General features: G+C 33.5%; 1 protein-coding gene across 1 annotated transcript in view; it reads left to right on the forward strand.

The window, feature by feature from the left end:
- Positions 1-27,923, forward strand: part of MDGA2 (MAM domain containing glycosylphosphatidylinositol anchor 2) — an 811,488-nt gene that overhangs the window by 539,284 nt on the left and 244,281 nt on the right. Inside the window, exon 6 of the mRNA XM_081048257.1 lies at positions 26,131-26,400. Coding sequence (XP_080904383.1) covers positions 26,131-26,400 — 270 coding nt within the window. The remainder of the gene's footprint in view (positions 1-26,130; positions 26,401-27,923) is intronic.

The raw sequence follows: 27,923 nt of genomic DNA on the forward strand, positions 1-27,923 counted from the left end.
CAAAATATTAGCAAGACTAAAACTTGAGTTTGCCTGTGTTTACAAGTGCAGACCTCAAAATAACTGCAAACAAGAAAAATTGCTACGTGAAAGAGCAAAGAAAGCACGTGAATGAACTATTTTTTGTGTGTGACTGTATAATCACATTAACGAATTAGAATTTCAGCTGGGTTAGAGAAACTTTAAGTGCAATTAAAAACTTGTTTTACTTTTCAATAATTATATTAATAAAGAGTTTTAAAATCACTTTCCCCATTAACAAAAACCTTGAAAAGGCTTTGGTATGCTTGGCTTTAGTTCCTGTTCTGCCACTTAGCAGCTCTTGGATTTCTGTTTAGCAAGTCACTTCACTCTTATGTGCTTCAGTTTCCTCAGAAACTCCTAAGTGGTACGGAAGAATTAATAAGTTGATATATAGAAAGCATGTGGAACACACGTTATTAGTTCTTCAAACACAGAGCTAGTAAGCAACTCTATTCAGCTTATTTGGTGAAAAGATTAAACCTAGGACTTATTGAAAAATAAAAAACAACATGTATTCATACATTGATTTATCAACGTATATTCCCATGAGTTGTTAAAACTTTGAAAGGCTCGTTCTTTTATTTATCAGTTTATTTATTCATCAGAAATTTATTGGATTTCTATTAGGGGTCAGCAATAATAGGTATTGAGTAAGATGTAAATTGCCTTCAACTAGAGAAATGCTCTATGAAGCACCAGATAAAAGTCATTAAAGCAAAAGAAGAATGTGGGAGAGAAAATTGACCTTTATCATAAAGGATGGGAAAGACTTGAAAAAAACTTATGTTTAGAAAAAAATAGAAATAGAAAATTTTAATGGACCTAAAACTTAATAATCTCAGGTTAATAATCTCATTTCACTTGAAAATTAATAAATAAGATATTGAGAAATAAAAATCAGAGATTAAGAAAGAGAACTGAGTGTGATTATGTTGTTCTTCTTGGCATGAAATATGTTGTGAATTATGATAACTAATTTTGTTTTACTTATTTTCTTCAATGACTTTTTAAAATACTCATGATCCAGAGAGAAAAATTAAAGATAAAATGGAAGCGGGTCTTAGGGGTTGTGTAAAGGCATTGAAAGTAGAATGAGGAAGAACAAAATAGCAGATGTATTAATACTTATGTGACAACTTTGCACCTGAACAGTGCTTTATTAATTTAAAAATATTTCATGTGTATTATCCTAGTTTATCTTTATAATGACTGGCATGTAAACAGGTGGATTATGTGTGTTTTTTAATCGCATCTTTTCCTATCATCTGGCATAACTAACTGGCCCATAGTGATTACATTATCCTTATGGGGTTGTTTTGAGAATGACCACAATCATCATAAACAAAAATTCTTTAAAGACAAAGAGGTACAATAAAATTATATTTAATATTTTTTATGCTGCACCAATGTATGGTTTTATTAGTTCCCAATGTCCCACAGCTAATAAGGGTGGGGCAAGATGGATTTCAATGTTTGAAGCTTTACTTAGTAGGAGATGGACTAGCCATTCGCTATTTTTGTGGCGCTTGGGAAAATGAACTTAAATCTCAGCCAGAGTGTTTTATTAGGAATAAATAATTCCTTCTTATCTTAAAGCTGAATGGAGAATATTACCACGAGAATATTACCACTGAATGGAGATAGACTACAATTCTTGAGGTCTTTTAAAGTAGCTAAGTGACTTTATTTTTGAGATGATTTTTAACAACTGCAAACTCAAAAAAACTGAGATTCGATGACCTATCCTATGCAGAGCACAGGGGCACTTTCAGCTTTCTGCTCCATTCTTTATTTTTCAGGCTAAGGTATTGGATACCTAGGCTGAACAAACAAAATAACTTATTATTCTCTTTTATAAATGATCTCACAAAATTTAGCTTCATGCTCATTCCAAACTGAGCATCACAATTATGGTAAATAATTGGGTTTCAAAATATTGCTAATACTTTGTTTGACTCTTCAATAACTCCAATCAGGCATGTCATGTGCCTAGTGCTTTACCTATTCAAACCAGGTCTGCTTCAGCGCTTTTCCCATCTGGTTTGCTCAGGAAGTTGGAATAGTTTGTGCATTTCAAATAGGTGAAATCATTGAGGTAGCTCTCAAAGTACACCAGGAATAAATTAAGCTTTCAGCATCTTCATGTAAAAAGGTCCATAAACTGACAAATAAGTGCATACAGGCAAGTTCATTGTTTTTTTAACACTGAAAGAAGATCATGAGTCACTATTGCCAAAATCAATGTGAGCATTGGGTGCCCTTTACAGTTTTTACTCTTGTGAATCTGTAATGACATAACGTTCCCATGTTTTTAACTCTTGGAGTACAAAATGTAAAGGAAAATGTATAACTTATTGAGGGGACAAATATTCTATTATAAATAGTGGAGTACGTTTGATTAACGTACTCCAATATTCTCTGTTGGAGTATGTTTATGTTCTTCTCTGTTAATATGTTTGTGAACGTGAACTTTGGAAATAATGTTTGTAATGGAAATCAAATTATTGAATAATAAATGTATTTTAGGACAAAATTTCATTTTAACATTTCTATCGTCAAATATACTTTTTAATTGCAATCTTTCTGTTACCTGATTTGTACAATGCCAAATGACACGGCATATGAAGATGGAAACAATGTCTGCTGTGGATAAGGATTTCTAAAAGTTTTACCACAAAACAGTTACAGCATGGTGTACGATATCCTTGGCCCTTTCCATACTTGCTGAATTCGACTTTCTGGTGAATGACTTGGCAATGTGTGTAGTTTAAACAAGCATAACTAATGGTTTGGGAGAACAAATGTTGCCTTTGTTATCAGCTGTTTCCTGTGAACCCATGCCATTGTATGAATGGAACTTCTGTTAATAAAAATCAACTTCCTACAACTGCTTAGAAGAATAACATCTGGGTGTCATTTTTTTTTCACTGTTTTTTTTTATTTTTTTTTTAATTTATTAGTTTCAGGTGTACAAGACAAGGTAATACTTAGACGTTCATCATTTATATCCCTCACACTGTGAACCCCCCTCCCCCCATCCACTATCCCTCCGACCTCACACTGAGCCATCACATTATATATATAAAATTATAGTTGGCATTCATTAATGTTTAGCTTCTGGTGTACAATGCCATGATCAGGCGTCCACAGTATCCCTGAGGTGGTCTCCCAAATAAGATGCATGTTGGGTGTCATTTTTAAAGTCAGTATCATCGATAGATTAACCAATAATGTGTTTTCTTAACTTTCCTACTATGAATTGGTATTATAATAGAACTTATCATTTTATATCTGTCATGGAGTGTCCGATCATTTGTTGGCCTCTGTTGATTACTTGACATGCTATGAAAAATCTGTTACAGAAATGTCATTATTTATCGTAACTAATGTAGCTGCCTTAAAACTTATTATGATAATTCATGGAATTTTATAAAACATCAAGTATTATGATTATTTATTTCTTGTCATGCATACTCCCTGACTAATTGATATAATGTAGTAGGGTCCAAAAATTGTTTTGGTTGTTTTCCTACTTACATTCGGAAGAAAACAATATTAGCTCTTTCATGGTAAATTCTTAAATTAGCAATGTTCATAATTTATTGAAATAAACCTGTTAAAACTTGTAAACTTAGAATATTAGTAAATATAAGCATATTTTAAAATAATTATGTTAATGTTGAATATAAATTTTTAAATTTCTCAAAGGATATGTATTTCTAACTGAGGGGACACAGGAATTATGATAAAACAATTTTATTTTAACATACTTAAAGCACTTATATGTTGATATGATTTCAAAGGCAAATAAGAATTAAATTCCTTATATTAGGATAAAACACATATTTTATATTTGCTTGAGGGTTATGATGAATTCTACAAAGAAATGGTGCAGGTTGGGCTAATTTTACTTAATTATACAGGTCCTTTGATTCAGTCTGCTCAAACTTAGCATTTATAAAAATTATCAAATTAATGTGTCTTCCTTAAGTGTGCATTACATCTAGGAATCAAGTTTGTGGAAGTATTACTGGCTATAGAAATAGGGGAAACCTATATGCCCCTTCTCTTCCCTTTCTCCTTTCTTTCTCTCTTTCTTCTTTCTCTCCTGTTTTCCCCTCCAGTCTGTCTCAGTACATTGCCATGGGAAAAAATAGAGGTTAAGGAAACATCTCTGTTCCTTATGCTTGGTAACTATTTTCTGTTATTATTTTATACATAGGGAAGTTGTAACATAAATACCCAGTAATTACTGTGAGCCTTAATTTTGGGGTATGCTGTGATCTATTCATGGTAGTTCTCTTTCATGTGCAGAAATGTTTAATTAACTTACTTAAATGTTATGAGAAGTAAAATAATATTTCAGTTATAGGAATTCTATGGGAATAGCTGTGGAGAATAGGAATAGCGTGAACTTAGACACTTCCTCTTGTAAAAGAGTATGCCCCATGTCATAGATAGCCAGTTTAAGTGCAGAAGGTCATGGACGGAGACATTTTGCTGTCATCTGCACCTGGGTGCTAACCTCATGCCTTTTTCTGCCATGTGGATATTTGAGCTATTTTTCTTTAGGTGACCTCCACAACATCTAGGCAAGAAGTAGCACCATTTATTAGAATCTAGATGTGTGTTTTTGTTTTTCTTTCAACAACAATCATAGTTTTTTGAAAAAGATCAAGTTTGTAAGCGATACATAGTGCAAATGCAATGACTTTCGGTATTAGTCTGCTTGGACTGCCATAACTGAATACCACAAACTGGATGGATGGTGTAAACAATGGAATTTTGTTTTCTCACACATCTGGACGTTACATGTCCAAGATTAAGGTACTATCAGGATTGATTCATGATGAGGCCTCTCTTCCCTGGGTTGGAGACAGCTGCCTTCTCACTGTGGTCTTTCCTCTGCGGTTCATAGGCTGAGAGATGGCATGACCTCTGGTGTCTTTTCCACCTTTTGTAAGGACACCAGCTCTATCAGATGAAGGTTCCACCCTTATGAACTCATTTAACCTTACTTAACTCCCTAAAGGCCCTGTCTCCAGATACAGTCATATTGAGGGTTAGGATTCCAATGTATGAATTGGGGGGAGGGACATAGTTCAGTCCATGACACTTTCAGATGACTGGAAAGGGGCCTTTCCATGTAGGACTCCTTTCAATATTTTAGGTATAAGTTTGTAATATATGGTAAGTCAAAGCAAGACAGTGAGTCAGCCATTTAAAGAAAAGAGCCTATTCTTCAATAGAATCTCAACTTAAAGAGGGAACTCTATTGAGAATATTTGTGGCCCTATATTCTTAACTTTGGAGAAATAGTAAGGAAGCCACAATAAAAGAGGGACATGAGATGAAACTTTCCTGAGGGTCAAACATCACTTTTGTAATAGTATCATCACACATTTTAAAAATCATGATCAAACTACTAAAATGCAGACTAAAATGATGTATCAGTGAAACTGCATTATTTTCTGATTTTATTTTTTGTGATGGAGATGTTAGAATGTGAAACAAAAGAAAACAACAACAGAAATAATAATTTCAACTTTTTATGCATATATGCTAAAGTATTGGGGATATGAATACCATAATAGATTTTTTTGCCATAGATAATTCAGATTTCCTAAACAACAGTATTTACTATTATAGACACCAATAGAACACAATAAATCTTATTAGGATATTGTTTGTATGCCAGCATTGGAGAATAAGATGTTTCCTACAACTATTGCTTGAATTTAGAAATTCAGATTCGAGGTTCAAATTTTGGTACTCCAAACTTGATGTTACTTAGCTTCCCTGTTTTTTTTTTTTTATCCTCCCTAAAATAGGGATAACACAAAGATCCACATTATTTGGTTTTGTATGCTGTAAATGCTATTAAATGAAACATTTTAAAAACTTTCCAGCACATAGTAAATATAATAAATAGTAGTTATAATTGTATCGTATCGTTAACCTAGATAATAGAAAGAAGGGATAAAATTGGGATCAGCAATCATGGTGAGATAATGAAAAGAATCTTAGAATTTTTGCTAAGGTATGGTGTATAGCTTCAACCATTGATAACTGATCTTGAAATAAGTTTATAATCATTGTATGAATTACTTTTCTCAGTGGTTAAATTAAATATTAACATTTCCAAGAAAAATCTATAGAATTGAGTATGTATTATGGTAAATTTTTATCTAACTTATTATTGGCAGAAATGTGTAACAGAAATAGAGAATATTATTTTGTGAAATTAATAATTGTATGTAAAGAAAATTAAAGAAACTTGCACTTCTATTGCAACAGATTTTTCATCTGAATGCTCTGTCATTTCCTAAGGAAAACAAACTTATATATGCCCTATTCTCATTCATGTAGCTTTAGAAATGTGAAAATATAGGTGGTGAGTATACAGTTAATCTGGGGGCAGAAGCAATGGTCATTATGGGGCTCCAACTTTGGTATTCCTGAACCTGTTTCCAGAGCAACAAGGTGACCCAGATTTTCCAGAATCCTATTACCATAGTAACAGAAGTTTTCATGTTGCTGGGATCTCCCTACACCTCTGAATTTTCTTGTCCTAACAATGAATTTTTCAGGTTCATTATATCCATGGTTATTCTTAGGCTATGAGTTCTTATATAAAATATCCCTCATAAACTATTAATTCTCCCAGAATACATCATAACCAAGACACAGTAGATAGCTAAACACAGAAGTTAAAAAACAAACAAACAAACAAAAAAACGCAGTTAATCAAGATGAAAGGCAACACTATCATATTTATTGAAAAGGATATAAATTATTGAAATCCTATCCCACAACAACACAAATATTTTGTGGAATATAAAATAGTCTGTGTTTTAGTGAATATCTAGAAGTTATTGTTAATATGCTATTAGACAATCCAATATGCTTATAATTATAATTGAACAATTTGAAAGTTTTTCTTAACCACAAGATGGTCTCAGGGTTTTTTTTTTGAAAATTAATTTGGGGAAGGTATTCTATAATGTTGTAAAGATTTTGTTGGGTATCCGATGGACATGCGTCCTATTTGGGAGACCACCTCAGGGATACTGTGGATACCTGATCATGGCATTGTACATCAGAAGCTAAACATTAATGAATGCCAACTATAATTTTATATATATAATGTGATGGTTCAGTGTGAGGTCGGAGGGATAGTGGATGGGGGGAGGGGGGTTCACAGTATGAGGGATATAAATGATGAACGTCTAAGTATTACCTTGTTTTGTACACCTGAAACTAATAAATAAATAAATTAATTTAAAAAAAAAAGAATGCAAAATTCAAACTATGTGTTTTATATTTTTTTCCAGTGTGTTGAGTGAGGGTATGCTAAAATGAAGTAATAAGATTTTGTTATACTCCTGAGATTATTTTATTTTTAATTTTGAACTTCTCCTATGTTATGAATTTGTGGACCATGGCGTAGTACTTTTCAAGTTTCTATTGTTTAAGTGAAACTGCTGAGAATTGTGTTTTTATAGATAATAATTCAGTTTTTAGAAATGTATTTTAGATTTCTTTCGTGGTTTTTGAACTTGCCACTCATAATTTGTGGTATAGAATTATCTGCATGACATTCATCGACAAATTTTATTTTATAGGTTACTGGTTCTCATGATGAAGACACAATAATTACCATAACTGCATGTAACTAATCCCATTACTTATTCACCCCAAATCCTCAAATAGATTATATCAAGGAGTCATCTTTAGGGTCCCCAATCATCCCAGTTTGTCTTAGACTCAGTGAAAGTCCCACATCCTGGGTAGCCCTATAATCCCAGGCAAACCAGTACAATAGGTCACTCAATGATCTAATTCATCATTCAGCCTAACTCATATAAGACACTAGTCTTAAAGTCAGTTGGTAATGCTGATGCATCTACAGCTCCAAGCAACTGTACATAAAGCACCATCAATGAGAGAGACATGGGTGTGGATCTTGGTTCTCCCCACTGTACAGTGGTGTGACCAATTCTTTCAACTCTTTGAAATGGCTTTTCTGCTAAATCATGTTGATAATGTGCTCTGAGGTGGGTTTCAGATTGATAGGAAGAGAGCATTGACTCTAAATTTTCATTTTATTTAGCCAGATATCATCAACAACAAAAACTTAAATGAAATAAGGTGACTACTAAGTCAATGTAGCCTATACATACACAGCTACTTTTTGAGCTCCGAGGTTCATGCAAGCAAGGTTTAGATTGACAAAACTTGTAAAGATTGACACCTCGTTTTGCTGTTGTCTTTTTATGCACAGGGATGACATTACTATTCAAGGGAAAAAAAAAAAGGAGCCAAGAAATAATCTCTGGACCAAATGCACCTATTTGAGGGGAACTTTGCAAATATTGTCTTCTCAATATTTCTTATATAAAAAGTCACTGACAGGCAGGCTTTATTCTCACTCAAGAGACTGTGTATCCCTCACCCTGTTTGTTCGACCTCAAGCTCTAAGGCATTTAATAATATCAGTGTTCCCAAGGAACCTTACCTTATTATACCTATTGTGAAGATTAACTGAAAGTGCATTCAAGGTGCCTGGCAAATGATAGGCTCTTAATTTATGGTGGCGGTGGTCGTTAGATTAAAAGCAACGAGGATTTCCTCGTTTAATCCTTTGATTTTCTTTTTTATTTAGTTGAAAGTATAAATGACAGACTCCACTAGTATGTACAACATTGAATCACAGCTAAATTCCAAACTTTTCTTAGTAGTTGGAGAAATAAGTGACTATCAATATTGTATTGTTAAATGTAAGTTATCGTATGTATTGATATATACATATGTATATCTATATATGTAATATACATATATGTTAATATGTATATTATAGTGGGTGTGCATATGACACTAATTCTGATGGATTTGATAAAGCTTTTTTAAATCTTATATTGACTTCCATAATGAAAAATTCTAAACAATTTAAGTTCTTACCTTTTTTTTCAAATCATGCATACTAATCAATGCCAGGTAAATGTAAATTAAAAAAAATGATTAGGAAAATAGAAATTGATTATCTCATCAGAGAACACTTGCCAAATAACATTTTTCAATATAAAGAGCAGGCACAAAAATACAGTTTTCTTTCAGGTGTTCCATAAAAGTACATTTTTCCCCATACTTGGATACTATGAAGTAAACATTATTGTTAAAATTTCATATGAAAATATTTGTGTTTTCAAGGCATCTTCTGACCTTAGCCACATGACTCTTAGGATTGAACACCATGTGGTGTGGCTGAGATTAGTCTTATAGTCACTGTTAGTATCATAGAATCCTGCGAGTTACGAGTAGCCATAATTTAAAAGATCCACATTGGTTCATGAGGGCTTTTAATTAAGTTTTAAGGGAATCACCTGCCTGGACAATGACAAGAAAATTTGTAACTTCAGAACGTTTGATGCTTCTAGTCAAGAGTCTACACGATGTCTAAATCATGTCCAAACTAGTTATTGTAATTATCAACCAAATAATTTAAGGAGAGTATGTTGGTAAACCAAAGAATGAGTTGTTTAAATTTTTATTTTTCAAAAGATTGCTTTGGCATTATAGACGCAAAACCATTGTTAAAGATAGCTTTTTAAAAATGAAACTATTCAATAAAAGGAATGAGGATTATACTGAAAAAAAAAAAAAGACTCTTTGTAGTGGTCCATATAGTAGGAGTAAGGTATCTAGTATATTGTTCCAGGAACCAGCAGGAGAGAGAAAATTAGTGCGCTGGGAAATAATGGACAGGCAGAGTATCAGAAATGCATTACCATCAGTCTTTTGACTGGAAGTCAGATGCAGCATGCCCTTTTGGTTCGGAACTGTGGCGGTTATTTCCAAAGCATGCAACACTTTCAGCTGTTCCCCCAATTTCCATTTTCTGCAAAGCCTGTTGCAAGAGCCACCGTTTTTGTTTGTTTGTTTGTTTGTTTTCTGACAACAACGTGCTCTTCTTGATCTTCTTGCTGCTGTTCTCTTGCAATGGGAAATAGGTCTGTCCAATTGTTTTATGATATGCTCTAGTTTGTGTTTTGAACAGCACTTCTTTCTGTCAACTCCTTTTAGTCACTCTGTTTTAGTTGCTACATTGTATTCTTTGAACGTTATTGACCGCATCCTTCAATCATGTCCTCTCTGGTAAATGTTCAGTAAAGTCAGCAGTATTGATTTCTGACACACATTGTATAATATGTATTACATTCATGGAACACGTTACCCTAATTTGACAAGAATAGCAATTTTCAAGAATCCAGGTATACAATTTTCGGCATAAATAGATGTGAGAGTTGTATGAAGTTACTCTTTAAAGTTTTCACTTTGGTTTGGCATGGTAAAAGTGTGCTCAACCAAACAAAAGGAGGAGTTTTAGTCAGATAAATACAGTACTACCGTTTTCCCCCAAAAATAAGACCTAGCCGGACCATCAGCTCTAATGCATCTTTTGGAGCAAAAATTAATATAAGACCTGGTATTATATTACATTATATTAATTATATTATATATATATTATATTGTATTGTATTATATTATATTATATTATATTATATTATATTATAATATATTATAATATATGATATGATATGATATGATATGATATGATATGATATGATATGATATTACATTAAAGACCCTATCTTACATTATAGTCAGATAAGACCGGGTCACATATTAATTTTTGCTCCAAAAGACGCATTAGAGCTAATGGTCCAGCTAGGTCTTATTTTCGGGGAAACAGGGTACGTAGTAGGCAGGTAGTGTTCTATCCCTTTATCAAAATGCAGCAACATAGTTTGCTTTACTGAAAAAAGTTTTTGGTTCTAAAATGGTAAAATAGAGCCAATTTTATATAGTTTGTCCTAACACGTCACAGTAGATAAGAGATTCCTTCAAAATGATTGTCATACATTAAGTGCAAATCAGAATATTTGTTTCCATAGTGAAGAGTGAAAACATTAGGCACAACAGAAAAAGAAATGAACAAAACTGTTGGGAAAATAAGCAGCACAATATGCGTTCTTATTAAATTTCCCTGGAATTGAATTCACTAAACAATGTCCTAGATAGAACAAAAAGGAGGAAAAGGAAACTAAGCTCCTGTTCTTACACTTTTCTAATTCTCTTGATCTTGATCAGGAATACTTAATAACTAAGGTCCTGCCTTATTATGTATTGTCTTTTAATTTTAAATTTAGCTCAGTGTGATGAAAATTATCATGTTCATGTCTTTTTCATTTTGGAACTATAAGTAAAAAGAAAACTGATGAGATATCATATAGAATTCTAATGCTGTAGACTGTCAGGGAACCTGAAACTTCAGTGACTGTGCCTTCGTGCGTATGAAACATTGGTTTGTGTGTTTTACCAAATGTTAAATATGGATACAGGTATAGAAACGCATTATTATACGAATATTGCTCCACAGTCAAAGTGTATGTAATATGGATTTAATTCTCAAGTCACTGGAAAGTTAAATAGGCCAATTGATACATAGCACTATTAAGAACTTGTAGAAAAACAAAGATTGATTCAACATTGAAAACAAATGGTTATAAGTATTTGTTTCCTCTGCAAAGATATTGCAGCAGCTCATATTAATCATGTAAAATGGGAAAATGTGGATTTACCATAATCTGTATTGAAAATACCAGAACTAGAATGTGAAAGCTGTATTTTTCAGTAGCTTTGAGAAATAAAATATTGGCAGGACCTTAATATATGCATTTTTATGTGTAGAAAAAAATCAAATTCAGAGGTGATTTAGTCAATGTTTTACCTTTTATATTAAAACAGTATGAAAAAAGTTTTATTGGCTTTTAATCTTTTCTTAAGTAACATTCCCTTTTGTGCCACTTATTTAGTTTCTCTACATATGTTACATTATAGTAATATCTTAAAAAAACAAATACCTCTTATCATGTAGCAGCATTGTCCTAGAACGTGGCAATAATATATTTAAATGTTCTCTGATGTCTGAAATCCCAAGATAAGTAATGTAGCTAGCTTACATAGTAGTTAGACTTGAATTGACTCTTGTTGGAATTAGGTCTGTAATACAGTGTTAAGCAGCAGCTAATATTTACAGTATGCCAACATGACACTGTAATGACACCTACTATGAAATCTGTAGTTTGAAATTGTCATTTTTCTCCAGGGTAAACAATGATTTTATGGCTTTGTAATTCAATCCAACCAATTGGCTCTTAACCTCACATAGAACTTTGAATCAAATCCCTGTGCTGTGGCATTTTTTTTTTTTTAAGAAAATCATGACATAATTCTTTTTCTACCTTTCCTTTGCCTTTTTTTTTAAACTTTTATTTGAATTAACTGTAGGGAAGGAATATCAACATAAACATAATAGTAAAAAGTACTTAATGTATCTGTACTTAAAAGGACAACATCTACCCAAAACATATCAGCATTTAGCCCTTTATAAAACAAAATCTATTCTTTATTTTTCTTTTTTCTTTTTTTTATTTCCCAAGGAAGGACAGACTTATTTATTTTATTAAAATTTGTTTGAGTGACAATGGATAATAAAATTACATAGGTTTCAGGTGTAAAATTCTGTAATACGTCATCTATATATCACATTGTGTGTTTACCAGAGTCAATTTTCATTCCATTACCATATATTTGACCCCTTCTACCCTCATCTATCACCTCCCGCCCCCTTTACCTTCTGGTAACCACTAAACTATTATCTGTGTCTGTGAGTTTTTTATTCTTTATTTGCTTGTCTAATTCCATTGTCACTTTCAGTTTTATATCCCACATATCAGTGAAATAATATGGTTCTCAACTTTTTCTGTCTGACTTATTTCACTTATCATAATAATGTCAAGATCCATCCATAAGAAAAGATAAAATCCATCCTGACAAAATGGCAGGACTTAATTTATTGAGGCACCCTCACATCCTAGAATTAGACTCTTCATTCTAACATCTTCAAATGCTAACATGTCCATTGGAGGTGAGAGCAGAAATCCCAGCTATGAGGTTTGAAACAGATACCTGGTAAGAGCTGAGGTACTTATGGCAGTACCTATCTGGGTTGTGACTCAATTCAGGCAATCAAAGTATGATATTTTTATTCTATTTTGTAAAACTATTTCTAGGATTCAAAATAAATAGCCATTATAATGTCCAAGTGTGTTAACATGTATGTATGTATAATTTGCATGCTTTGATTTATTTTATTTGACCTTGGGTCCAGGGTTGTATTCAGTAAAATGTGACGACTTTTATCCTTCACATAGTAGTATTAGAATTCTATAGCATACTTTTGATGCCTCAGCAAGCAATCTCTCTCTCTCTCTCTCTCTCTCTCTCTCTCTCTCTCTCTCTCTCTCTCTCTCTCTCTCTCTCATCTTACTATTAATACCTACATATATGGATGTATTACTTCTTTTCTTGCTTTTTTTTAAAATCGTGCCTACCTAATCTGACATTTTTTGTGATGACAGTTGAAAGAGATGGAAGCTTGGTTAGTTGTTTATCTTTGAGACCACATTATACTATTTCATGTAATAATATGCATGTTTAAAATACTTTTTCATCACTGGTAGATTGTCAACTGCCACTATTGATCTCCATTTTCCTGTGTCAAGAAGGCTTTTTTTTGTTTAAATTCCTCCTTCTTGCTTCCTGAAATCTGAGAATTTAAATAACTGCGCCCCCGTTACACCATGATAGTTACGTACAGTTGGCCCCTATAACTGTGGTTTCTGCATTCATGATTCTATCAACCAGGGATTGAAAACAGTTTTTGGTTTTTTTTAAATGTTACGTTGCTGCTGGCATGTGTACTATGTACTTAGGCCTATGAGGGATGCGTCTATACTAAACATGTACAGACTTTTTTCTTCGCCATTATTCCATACACGATATAATAAAACAACTACTTATAGTTTTATTGGCTTTTAATCTTTCCTTAAGTGACAAAGGAATAAACTATTTAGGTAAAAACTATTTACCTAACATTGGCATTGTGTTTAAAATCGTGCCTACCTAATCTGACATTTTTTGTGATGACAGTTGAAAGAGATGGAAGCTTGGTTAGTTGTTTATCTTTGAGACCACATTATACTATTTCATGTAATAATATGCATGTTTAAAATACTTTTTCATCACTGGTAGATTGTCAACTGCCACTGTTAGATTATAAATAATCTAGAGATGACTTAAAGTATTGGGGAGGCTGTGCCTTGGATACGTGCAAATACAGTGCCATTTTATATGAGGGACTTGAGGGTCCTCAGATTTTGGTATTTGACCTGGCACCCATCGCCCAGCATACAAAGGGGCAACTGTATAAGTTAGGAGCCACACACCCTGAGCAATGGCCTAAGAGCCTCCTTCAAAGACACTTCAGAATTTAGGCTTCTTAATTATACTTTAGGTGGTTCAAAAGTCCTTTTTGCCTTCTGTTCTGAATGGTAGAGATTTCTGGAATTCTGAGTAGCCAACTACATTTATTTTTACCCTTCTCAGATTTGTATAATACAGTAATAGTTGGTATTAATGTTAGAGAAGCAACCCTAATTCTTCCTCTGACATAACGATCATCAGGAATTCAATTAGAACCTGAAATGGTCGACTTGAGTTATTTTCACTCTGGAGCTTGCCTACAATGCTTTATACTCATCTCAAACCATACAGCTAAATTAGAATCCCAGCTTCGCCACTCACTACATGTCACCTTGGGCAAGTTTTCTAAACTGTTTCTCACCTTGGGTAATACATGAAATAGGTAATAGTACCTATCTCATGTGATTGAATGAGTCAATGTACGTAAAGCTTTTGGGTGCCTGGCTATATTAGGGCTATAATCGTCTCCATCTAATTGCAGACATCTCAAGGTGGCATTTTTGACTGTTTTGTTCTCTTATTTCCAGTGTCTAGAACACAGCCTGATACATAGTTGTAATAATAAATATATGCTGAATTAATATTTTTTCTTAAAACATAGGTATATTCCTCTGTTTGCAATCAATCTATTTTGTTGTTCTTAGCAACCTGGGTAGTTAAGTTCCCAATGTGCTTTCTAATCCTTGTTATAGCTTGGAACCAACTTAGGCATTGGGATAACCTGAATAAACTGTGTGAAAGGTTTAGGAGACTATAGGCCCAGGTGTTTTCCTAGCGAAGGTAGAAATTTCGTCTAGTAGTCCTTTAGAAACTATCTAATAGAATCACCTTGATGTTTAGAGGAGCAAACAGAGACCTAGTAGAGTTGAATCTATTCTGCATTATTCTTTAAGGTTAGCTACAAAGCACCCTTACCCAAAATTACTATAAAATGTAATGCGAGATCTGATAATTAAGTTTGCAAACTCACCCTAGAAAAAGTGCTACATAACTCATTGTTGAATATCACTATGGTCACCTTCAAAGTACTCCCCTTGGGAAGCTATGCCCCTATGCCATCACCTAGTTCACCCTTCAAAGCTATTTTGGAATTCTTTTTCTGGAATGGCCATCAGAGCTGTCATCATATTACCTTCGATGTCCTGAATGTCATCAAAATGTCTCCCTTTCAATATTTCCTTTCTCTTCAAGTAAAGAAAGAAGTCACTGGGGGCCAGATCAGGTGAGTAGGGAGGGTGTTCCAATACAGTCATTTGTTTACTGGCTAAGAACTCTCTCACAGACAGTGCCGTGTGAGCTGGTGCATTGTCATGATGCAAGATCCATGAATTGTTGGTGAAAAGTTCAGGTCGTCTAACTTTTTCACGTAGCCTTTTCAGCCCTTCCAAATAGTAAAGTTGGTTAACTGATTGTCCAGTTGGTACAAATTCATGATGAATCATCCCTCCCAAATCAAGAAAATGTTAGCAACATTGTTGCAACAAGTTCGCAAACTTAATTGTCCTACCTGATGGAATCATAAAAAGACTTTAAATATAACTCTATAATACAGTATCCCCATGATATATAATTAAAAAGCAAGCAAGCAAACAAACAAAAACAAAAACAAAAAAACCCTAATCTTTGTCAGGTCAGCAGGAGAGTAACCAATAAGAGAGCACGTTTTTCCATGGATCCCTCTGTGTTAACAATATTGGCTGTAGCAATACTAGCTGCTTCCGTTTCAGCAGCTGTGATGGCCAGAGCATAATTATTGTTTTATTTGCTTTGCCACTCTGTTCAGTCTTCAAGAAGTATAATTGCAAAATCAACACCAGATGGTCTAGAGGTGATGTCTTTATCTGTTCTGCTGTTGTTCTATATCACTCTTACAGAAGAGCCTTACATATTGACTGATTTTTTTAAGTCCATATTGCGTCATCTACATACTGGTCCTCTTATACCAAAAGCCACGTGCTCTTTATTTTGGTTTCAGGGACATAATTTGGCTTAATCACATGTTTTATTAATACTAATGTGCATGTTATAACCGAGCAAAGAATTAAGTACAAAGAAGTGTAAATCATATGCCACATTTATATGACTGGTATAATGAATGTTGATAGAGAAATTCCTTGTCATCATCTTCGTAGTAATATAAACCGTGGTTAAGTTTAAATGGGTTGAACAATGAAAGAATTGGCAGGAGGTCATCAAAACTAGTATTTTTCAATGAAAGGCTCATGAAATCCTGAGTCACATGTCACATTCTTTCACATTGATTTTTTTTCTTCTTTGTAAAGTTTATGTTGAATAGTCAGGGCTTAGGTGGAGTTTCTGTCCTCTAATCTTTAAATTTAACCTTCTTTTATTCAATAAGACTATTAAGCTCTTAATTGTTTGCCAGATTCTTTTCTGGGTGCTGTTGGTACAAATATGAAAAACATCACCCTCTTCACCCTGATGTGCTGTTCCTAAATATTTCATAGTGAAAGGATAGGGGGGAATGTTCTAATGGGGAGGATTATAATATGGGACCATAAAAGACCCCGGATAGCCTCAGCAATCTTGAGAAATAAGAACAAAGTGGGAGGTATAACGATACCTGATTTCAAACTGTACTACAAGGCTACAGTAATCAAAACAGCATGGTACTGGCATAAAAATAGACACATAGATCAATGGAACAGAATAGAGAGTCCAGACGTAAATCCATGCCTATATGCCCATCTAATCTACGACAATGGAAGCAAGAATGTACGATGGGGTAAAGACAGTCTGTTCAATAAGTGGTGTTGGGAAAGCTGGACAGACACATGCAAGAAAATGAAGCTGGACCACCTCCTTACACCATATACAAAAACAAATTCAAAATGGCTTAAAGACTTAAATGTAAGATCTGAAACCATAAAATATCTAGAAGAAAATATAGGAAGAAATTTCATGGACATTACCCGGAGTAAGATTTTCATTGATATATCCCCTCGCGCGAGGGAAGTAAGAGAAAAAATAAACATGTGGGATTACATCAAACTAAAAAGTTTTTTCACAGCAAAGGAAACCATCAATAAAACAAAAAGGGATCCTACTGTATGGGAAAAGATATTTGCCAATGATATATCTGATAAGGGATTAATATCACAAATCTATAAAAAACTTACTCAACTCAACTCCAAAAAAACAAACAACCCAATTAAAAAATGGTCAGAGGACTTGAGGAGACATTTTTCTACAAAGGACATACAGAAGGCAAGAAGACATATGAAGAAATGCTCAACCTCACTAACCATCAGAGAAATACAATGGAGGGAGCAACTCAATTGGCTTGGACAAAACACTAGGAATTTGATGTATTACTGATGCTGACATTTGGGCTTGGTAATGTGCTTGACTACTACTTTGCCAGGTGGATATGCGTTGGTGGAAACTTCTAGGCATCAGGAATATTTGTTAATGCTCTGATGATCTTGTGAAGAGAACATCTTTGCAAACTGGTACTATTTCTAAACCCTACATATCTTCTATAAAGAACAGGACAAGTCCATGGACAACAAATTCCATAGTCAGAAGTACTTCACTTGTATTTTCTCTCCATGAGTGATGACTCTCTGGGATTTTGCTGCAGCAGCAGATTGATGCTTAGTTTCTTGTAAATTTTGCCAAGATTTCACCTGTTGTCAAGAACAGTAAGGTGTTGTTTGACAAGAGTGGGGGATATATGTGGCCTTGAGTTCTTCTTCATCACGTTTTTCCAACATTTATGAAGACTTTTCAGTCCCTTAATTATTAGTGCCCCAACTATTGGCATAGTTTTTTGACAGAAATAAATTTTGAGTTTATTGTCTTTTGCTCAACTTAGAACACAAGTTCCATTTCTAGTTTTTCCATGTATCTTGTCAATGATTAGATTAAAATGTAAATAACACTTGTTATATTTTGTAAAGTCTCATTTCATTGAAATGTCTTTTGGCAATTTTTTTTTTTTTTTTTTACTCATTGTGCTCTAATGGCATAAACATCCTGCTCAGAGATCTTAAAGGGCCATGACTTCAGAGAACAGGCAGGTGATGTAAATATGTGAATTTACCTAAGACAATGGGAGTCACAGGCACATTGTCTCTGGTTCTCTTTCTGCTAGGATGTAGGCTTGTGAGTGCAAGGATCTTTTGTTCACTGATGTATCCCAAGTTCTATTAGAGAGCCCAACACATAGTAGGTGCTCAATAAATACTTATTGGATGAATGAATGAATGTGTTGAAATGTGTTGTACTAAAGAGAACGAGCAATACCTTAAAGATATTGATTCCTAAAAATAACAACAGCAACAACAACAAAATATATTGTGCCAACCAAACAAAACCCATTCAGGGAACCACTTATTTAGAACCCATAGTATTATGAACTAGGTCATTTTTAGTAGACTTGTATGTGATTTTCCATGATGGGACACTCTTACGCTGCCTTCTCAATAATTTCCAAAAATATCTGTCCTGTGAATATTAAAATAATGAAAAATGCATGTTGGCTTCAATATCTTTAGGAAAGTTCTCTCTTGCATTAGAGCCTATTTATGAATACTGTTTCAGATAGTGCCACATCATGGAGGATTGTTTTAAATAGAATTTTCCAATATGATATCATTCCTGGGCTTCATGAGAATCAATCAATCAATATGTCAGTGATGATAATACTTGAATAATAACCTCAACTAAATGGGTAGCATATTTTGAGTTTTCAAATCAACTTCTAATATAGTCTCTCTTTTATTATGTGAAATGTTCACTGCTACCTGTATTTCAATGAAATGTGTGTTGAAAATGGATTTTAATGAAATACATGGAAATATAGTGATTCCTATATGTCACTGAAATGACAAATTCTTCCAGAAAAACTTTTTTCATGCCTTGAATCTATATGCATAGCTCAAGCATGTCTCTCCACATAGAAGCTGGATTTGGTTTGTCTATCATTTGTATATTTTCTAGTTTAAAAAAGATGTAGGGTCATGGAACAGATATATATCTATATCTATATCTATCTATCTATCTATCTATCTATCTATCTATCTATCTATTATCTCTCTCTCTCTCTCTCTCTCTCTCTCTCTCTCTCTCTCTCTCTCTCTCTCTCTCTCTCTTTCCAGCCCTCTTACTTTCATTCATACCATGCTCTTATTCATTTCATTTTGTGCCTAGGTCTTGATGGATAAAGATGCCCCTATTTACCACTTGTTCCTTCCTTGTTCGTTCTTTCTTAATCCTTCTCACATTATCTTTAAGTAGCTGACTATTGATCATTGAATTTACCTGGAAAGGGTGTCCTAGCAGACACTGTGTGTGCCCTGTCTTTTCCTCTTAGCATGTTCCAGAGATTACTACAGTTTCTTTTGACAGATTCCATATTTAATATGCTTCTGTCTGAGGATTTTATCTGGACTCCTCAATGTGTTCAGTCAAAGCATAAGTTTGGTAAGTTAAGAGCCAGAGAATAACCTTGGACTAATGAGGGAGGAGAGTTGGCAGATAAACATCCTGCCCTGCCCCCTTGTTCTTCAAAAGGAAGGTTCTGAAGGATGTTCTATGTAACCATCTCTTAGAGGGTTCCCAGCAGCAGGGAGCTGGCTTTCCCACAGTGACAACCCATTCATTAGTGCTCCTTTCCTGGCTTTTCTTCTTTTCCTGTCTCCCCTCTCTGCTCCTTCAATACACTTCCCAGTGTCTCTACTTAAATTCACTACTTGTATCAGGACCTGCTTTTGGGGGGAATGAAAACTAAGACAGATACCATTGTAGCTGAGGATATTTTTATCAGAGTACATTCTGTTTAATATTTATTTATTTATTTATTTATTTATTTATGTTTCTCATTCCTCATAATTTTCCCTGACTCACTTTCTTTCTAATACTCAGAATAATTGCATTCAAAGAAACATCTTTGACTACCTCTAACTCCGTGCAACTGATAGCTTTATATAGGAGTTAACTGCTTTATATCAATTTAATCAGAAACTGGGGTAGAAAACTAGATTCTTTTTAAAAAGTAAAAGTCCCAGATTCATGGAGGGCCAAAGAGTCTCAGAATAGGAAGATAATTAGCACTGCATTGTTTTCAATTTTTTAAAACCATGTTTCTCTTCAACAAACTCATGTCAGGTAACAGTGAAAACAAAACACACAAGAAGCCATTGACCTCAGCTAAAATTCTTCTTACAGAATATATTCTGAATTAACCCCAGGAAATCTTTATCTCATACATGCAGAGGACCTCATGAGCAACTGACTCACTAAAATTTGTAGTGGCCATGAATTCCAGTGTACAAACTCAGGTTTGAAGAAATGTATCTTTTCTTATTTGTAATTAAACTTCATCTTTATTTCAACCATCAATTCTGCCATAATTTTAGAAAATCAGCCTTAATCAAGGTAGACTTGCCATATCCGCCAGATTTTATTTAAATTCTACAAGGTGCTATGTTGTACCAAACTGTGGAGTGTAAGGTCTGAGTCTTTGGATAGTGATGTATCAGCTGAGACCTCCCTCATTCCTACTGTCTTGGCACATTTGATCTGGAAGGACTCTCTTCCCCCTCCATTCTACCATTGTAGGTCTGGAAGCTGTTCGGTAAAGTACAGAGCTTCTCCACGAGACTCACTATGTTCTTGTATGTCTAGGTGGTCACACTCAGTGACCTTAAACCAGTAACATGCATACAGATCCTCTCTGCTCCTCAATATGCAAACGTTTGGGATTTGGTGTGGAAGTCAAGAGGCCAGTTCTCTCTCTGTTTTCATCCCACTGTAGTATCTATTGCTCAGCCCCAGAAAACTTTTTTTTTTTTTTTCCCCAGGAGGGAAGGAGATGAAGGGAACATGGGAACATGGGAAAAGTTTTCTTTCTCAGAGTTATTTCTTAAAATACATTTTCCGTATGATGATTACTGGGTTTAGGATTTTGGAAAATAGAAACAACAGATTGTCTTGTCCTCTCTTTCTTTTCTCTCTCTCTCTCTCTCTCTCTCTCTCTCTCTCTCTCTCTCTCTCTCTCTCTCTCTACTTTATCACATCTCTTCCAGAACCAATACCAATAGCCTGTCTATCATCTATCTATCTATCATCTATCTATCTATCTATCTCTCTATCTATCTATCTATCTATCTATCTATCATCTATCTATCTATCTATCTATCTATCTATCTATCATCTATCTATCTATCTATATATCTATCTACCTATCATCTCTCCATCTATCTGTATTCCCATCAACAAGCACATGGAGCAGGATGAAATGTTGGCATACTCCTCTTGAAGAGAATCAAGTTGTCAAGTCTCCATGACAACTGCTATGGTGACCCATGCCTTCCATCATTAAGTGCTGGCAAGATTATCATTCAGAAAGTGTGACTGACACCTCAGTTATTTATAAGCACTGTGTTCATAAAGAATGTTTATAGCTTGTGATGTATATATCTATGTGTGTGCTATGTTAAAAAAGCAGACTTAGTTGGAATTATGTTTATGTGATTTGAGCCATGTTTGGGTAATAAATATAAAATATGTTCAAAATAATTTGATTTTTTACTTAAGTTGAAAGATTTCCTATGTTTATGTATTTCACCTGTCTTCTATTTTTTTACTTTGGTTTGATGAACATCCCAAATAAAAATCACTGTCCGTTCAGTGTTTCTCTTCTTCCCTTTCAACTTTCATGTTTAATTTCTTTCTTACCTAAAAACGAGCTTAAAATAGTAATCTGTCTCTCATATATTTCTGTGAAGAATCAACAGATGTCTAGATCCTGGAACATATTTTAAAACAACATAATTTTCTCGTGGCAATAAGTGAAGTCCTGACCTTTATTAGGTCTTACCTATTTATACTTATATAGCAAGTGTATATATACTATATAAGTTAAGTATGTATACTTATATATACTTATATAGCACCTTATATTATAGGTGATAATTCGACCAACACATGCAATAGATATTTACTAAGCACTCAGCTACATACACAATTTAGTGCAATGAGATTTATCTTTCTTCATTTCCTACATACCTATATAGAAAGAGGAAGCTGAGGAAGAAGCTTATAATGCATAAACTCAGTGTGGTTGAACAGTTTAAGGACACCTAAAATATAGCATTCACTTGCAAAGTGATGATGAAATTGATAATCCTATCAGCTATTAGCTGATAGGATTTTTGCCTATCAGCTTTTAAAGTCCCTATGTTGGATCTTGGAAAACAATAGTTTTAACTTACAAATAAAAATATTACGAAACAAAATTAATAGATGTTTATCTTTCTTCAAAAAATGTAGGTCTATTTAATTATGTTTTATATGATATTTAGGGCATGCAAAAGTCAAAATGGTCAAAATAGTCTCTGCCATATGCATCAGAGTAAAATAGAATAATTGCATTTTATAGTGACTAACATTTTTTATACCAGTCACTCATTTATTTATTTGCCCATTTATTGATTTGCTTTACTAATATTTGTTAAGCACCCACTATATGCTAAGAACTGGACCAAGCTATGTAGGTGGTAATAAAAATAATGACAAAATAAAACAGTTTTTAGTTGTACTAGGTACTACTGTAAGTATTTTACACATGTTAAATGCTATAAGATAGTTAACGATTATTTTCCTCCATTTCAATAATGGAAAACCGAGGTACTCAGGAGCGAAAGGACTTTCCCAAATTTAAGCAGTTATGAAATAACAGCACAGTCAAGTTGGAACCCAAGTGTCTCTCACCACTCAACTAACACGCCGTACTTGAGAGAGTGAAATGATGGCCCTCACTTCTGTCTGAAGAGCAAGAGTGGTAGCCTGGCTAATGTTATACAATGTGATATGAAAAGTTCCTATTGGAAGCCCATGGGGATGGAGTAACTAGCTCAAGATGTTTTCAGTTACTTCATTGTATACCCCAAATTATTAAAGAATCCTTCCAATAAGAAATATCTTCTTAACAATATTTTAATATATATATATATATATATATATATATATATATATATATATATACACACACACACACACACACACATATATATATATATATATATTTCCTACTTTAATATTTTTCTCTAGGGCATGATTTATACTTAAGTTTGATGAACACTAATGTTTTTAAATTCTTAAGCAAAGTCTCATAGCTTAAAAAAGCTGATGTTTATAGAATCAGAAGTTAAACATTAGAACAACACTGGCACTTTTACCTTTTATCTTTTCAAGTTATAAAGGTAGAAAAGTTTGATATTAAAATGTATATGAATATTCTTAAAGTCTTGAAGTCATTAACCATTTCTTTTGTGGTCTGCTTGGGCTATTTTTAATATCAGGAAAAATCAGAGAAAATGAAAGCCATCTTCAATAAAACTAAGTTGGACAATAATTTTCAATTCAGATTTGGAGAAGAGAGGAGTTTTTCATAAGATTGTGAATATAGTTCTGCAATGCATTATAGGTAAAATAATGATCTTGTTGTATATGTATTGTTTTTTGAGCTTTGAAATTATCTTGAGCTTTTTTCTTCAAATATTATTTATCTAATAGAAAAACAACTCCTTCATAGAAGTCAATTTCAGTCACAAATATTTCTTAATGTCACCATTGTGTGTTTCCATAGTCCAAACCTGTTATGAGTGACCTTTAGGCCTTGGCACTTTTACTAAAATATGATGTAAAACAAATGCACTTCGTTAATGTGATATAAATGATGAAATCTCTAAAATTATATTTTAACTAAATACCTTTGTAAGATTATAGTATTTATTCCAAATTACGCTACAGGGATTTATTTCACTTTTTCATAATAATATGTCAATAGTTTAGTATATCTATTTTCAATATATTTAATTAGTAATTTCTTCTGTCAGTTTAACAATAAATAACTCTTTGAGATGTCTTTTCTACCAAACTGCAGTGCCTTTTGCCTATGATTTTTAAATATGTGACTTTCACAACAGGTTTTCAATCCTAAATCATTATAATTTAAAGTCAACTCCTCAGAAGGGCTGTTAAGACACTTTGAAAACTTCCGTATTACTTAAAATGATGTTAAAAGGCCCAACATGCAAAATTAATGTTTTAAAAGGTCACTTAGTTGTTCCCTACCTGCCCCACAGAACCATAATAATAATATGACATTGTTTTATACCTCTCTTCTGGCTTTTTTTCTTTTGTTTTTTCAAACAAAGCAGAAAAGATTGAACTACAAAAGGAGTTTACATTTTTATTCTGAGAAAAACACTATTCAACTCTAAGCTGAAGTGAACATAAAAAAAAAGTCACACAGTACAATTGAACACCTTAAATGTTTCTAATAAGGATTGATTTCATACAATACAGTTTTATCTTTGACAGAAAATATTTCTGAATACATGAATTCAAACACTAGCATAATATATCCCCCTTGTTCTTTAGAGATGTGTTACGTAGGCCAGCACTGCCGTGGAAGCAGAAAAAAAAGTGCCGTATGAAAACCTGGGTTTTGTGTTGTTTCTATATTGAGTGTTTGAAGAAATGTCTATAACACAGCATATTTTATTCTATGGATATTTATCTTTGTATTTTTAAATCTGAAAGATTGCAAATGACTTGTTTTTACTAGGGAGATTTTTATCACCCAAACATGAGAATGGTGGCAGGCATCATTTGGTGACTATGTTTGAGGTCTCATTTGTTTGTTTGTTTCTACGTTTTAAAGCTGTGGCAATGAGAACTCATTACCCACACCTTTGTGAATGGAGACATTAGAGATGAAGTATGGGGATTATGTTAGAATTAGATGATTTTGTTATTACTCTTAAGATCAAAAAAACCGGGTCCTCTGCCCATACCATTTGCAACAACATGGATGGACCTTGAGATTATCATGCTAAGCAAAATAAATCAGACAGAAAAAGTCAAGAACCATATGATTTCACTGATATGTGGTATATAAAACTGAAAACAACAAAGGAACAAGATAAACGAAGAAAGAAACACAAACTCATAGACACAGACAATAGTTTAGTGGTTACCAGAGGGTAAGTGGGGAGGAGGGTGGTAGATAATGGTAAAAGGGATCAAATATATGGTTATGGAAGGAGAACTGACTCTGGGTGGTGAACACCCAATGTGAGATATAGATGATATATTACAGAATTGTATACCCGAAACCTATGTAACTTTACTAACAATTGTCACCCCAATAAACTTTAATAATAATAATAATAATAATAATAATAATAATAAAAACATAAACATCAGTCCCACTGTTTGGTGAAAGACTGGGATGCTCATTGCCTTTATCTCTTAGTTGTGTTCAGTTACAAAATTTCACCTCAGAATGATTCAAAAATTGAATAATTGATGATCTTCACTGTGAAAATACAAGTATATTTACATCTAGAATGACAAAAAAAAGTAATCAGCATTAAATTGAGAAGGGTTTTGTTTTAAAAATTTATCCCTCTTATCATTCAAATTTGGAACAATAATTCAGGAATACATAAAATCAAATTCCCTTCTCCATGTATAAGACTCTTAATATAGTTCTACAGGTTTATACCACATAATTAAGATTGATAACTGTTGTATCTGGTTTTAATTTGATAATTAAATATTTGGGGAAAACAGAACAATATTTCATTTTAATTGTTTGAATAAATATAAAACACACTGTTGAATTCCAATTGTTGTAGTAGATCTGAATAGATGCACGTTCTTTTTGTTTCTGTCTTTTAGCATCTCCGTCAATTAAACTCTTGGTGGATGACCCTATAGTTGTAAATCCTGGAGAGGCCATAACATTAGTGTGTGTTACAACCGGAGGAGAGCCTGCACCCTCTCTCACCTGGGTCAGGTCCTTTGGGACTCTGCCTGATAAGACTGTTTTGAATGGAGGAACTTTGACCATACCTGCCATCAACTCAGAAGATGCTGGTACTTACAGCTGCATTGCCAATAATAATGTGGGAAACCCTGCAAAAAAGTCCACCAACATCATTGTGAGAGGTAAGTTTGCCTAGAGAATGTTACAGTATAGATTTCTGGGTGAGCCCGGCTAACACACAGCAAATAATGTTTGATATAAAAATATTTCCTCAAATATTTCATATATATAGAACATATACATAGAATTATTTATAAGTAATGAACAATGTCTAATTATAAATGGAACCTAAAATTCCTAAATCTTATGTTTACATCAAATAGTTTTCAAAACATATTCTTAGTGATACCATTGAATAGTTATTATAATATTTTCTTAATTAAAAAAAGATTAAAATGCAATTGTGGCATAGAGCATTAAACATCATTATACAAATTGTGTATTAGTTTAGGAATTTAACATTTATTGATTTAATAAATGTTTATTGAATCCGTGTTACAAACAGAGCTTTAAATTGTGAGATTATAGAGATCTATAAAACATTAACCTGTACTCAAAGAGTCTACTGTCAGGTAGTAAAAATAAAAAACATCAATTAATAGTCATATGAAACAGTGTTTGGCAATGATAAGCAAAAGGTATAGGAATATTAAAAACACATAGTATCTCTGGCACACATTATTAGGGAACACCTAATGATATTTGCACTAGGTCTTATACACACTGAGATTAGGGAAACACGTGGAAAAGTTGGAGATTGTAAAGGGCAAAATGTATTTAAGGCATTGATGTAAAAGTTGGGTCACTAAGTCAATAACAGCAATGGTGATTCCGTGTGCTCTCTCTCCATTTCGGAGGATTTACAGTTACTGTGAAAGGAAAGCGTACTCATATACTTCTTCATGTCTCACTTCACTTGGTGAGATCCTAGGTTAGCGATAGAGAATGGACACTGGTGCCTCTAAAGTTAAAATAGACATCCATATGCCCAAGAGGACTCTTCTAGAAGACAAATGAAAATAAGGAAGGAAGGTAAGAATACAAAAGGGTCGTATATGGAAATAAATAGCAAGACAAGGTCTACAAAGGGAAGTATCAACCTTTCTATTTAAAATATCAGTATTGACAGAATGGGCCTCTTTCTAAGCCTTGTCTTGGTGAGTAATTAGATTGTGTAGTCCTCCACCCCAAATTTTAAAAGAAAGTAAAAACTGTACAACTCACCAATATTTAGTATTTCTTTTTCTTTGTTTGCTTTTAAAAACTTACTTTCCCAAGGAGCCATGAAATAATGCTACCAAATCTTTCTATAATAATGGTGAGATTAGGTAAAGCATTGCCAAACTGTCCTTAAGAGTCATGAAAGCAGAGTAGAATCTTTTATTTCATTATTTTATCAAGGACAAGAACTCACTAGTGAAAAATGATGTCTTAAATCTAGTTTGACCATAAGATTGTCCACAACTCTAAGGAATCCATGTACAAATGGCAAAATGTCCAGAATGAAATGTCTGTGTTGTACCCTTTGTAAAGGACACTAACTCATCCGAAGCAAATATATGCTCAGAAAATTATTTGCTCTTTCCCATCCCAGCTAACAGTTTTTATCTGTGTTCTTTAAAGGACAGTTTCCAACTTTGACATA

The sequence above is a fragment of the Rhinolophus hipposideros genome, assembly GCF_964194185.1.
Source record: "Rhinolophus hipposideros genome assembly, chromosome: 5".
NCBI lineage: Eukaryota > Metazoa > Chordata > Mammalia > Chiroptera > Rhinolophidae > Rhinolophus > Rhinolophus hipposideros.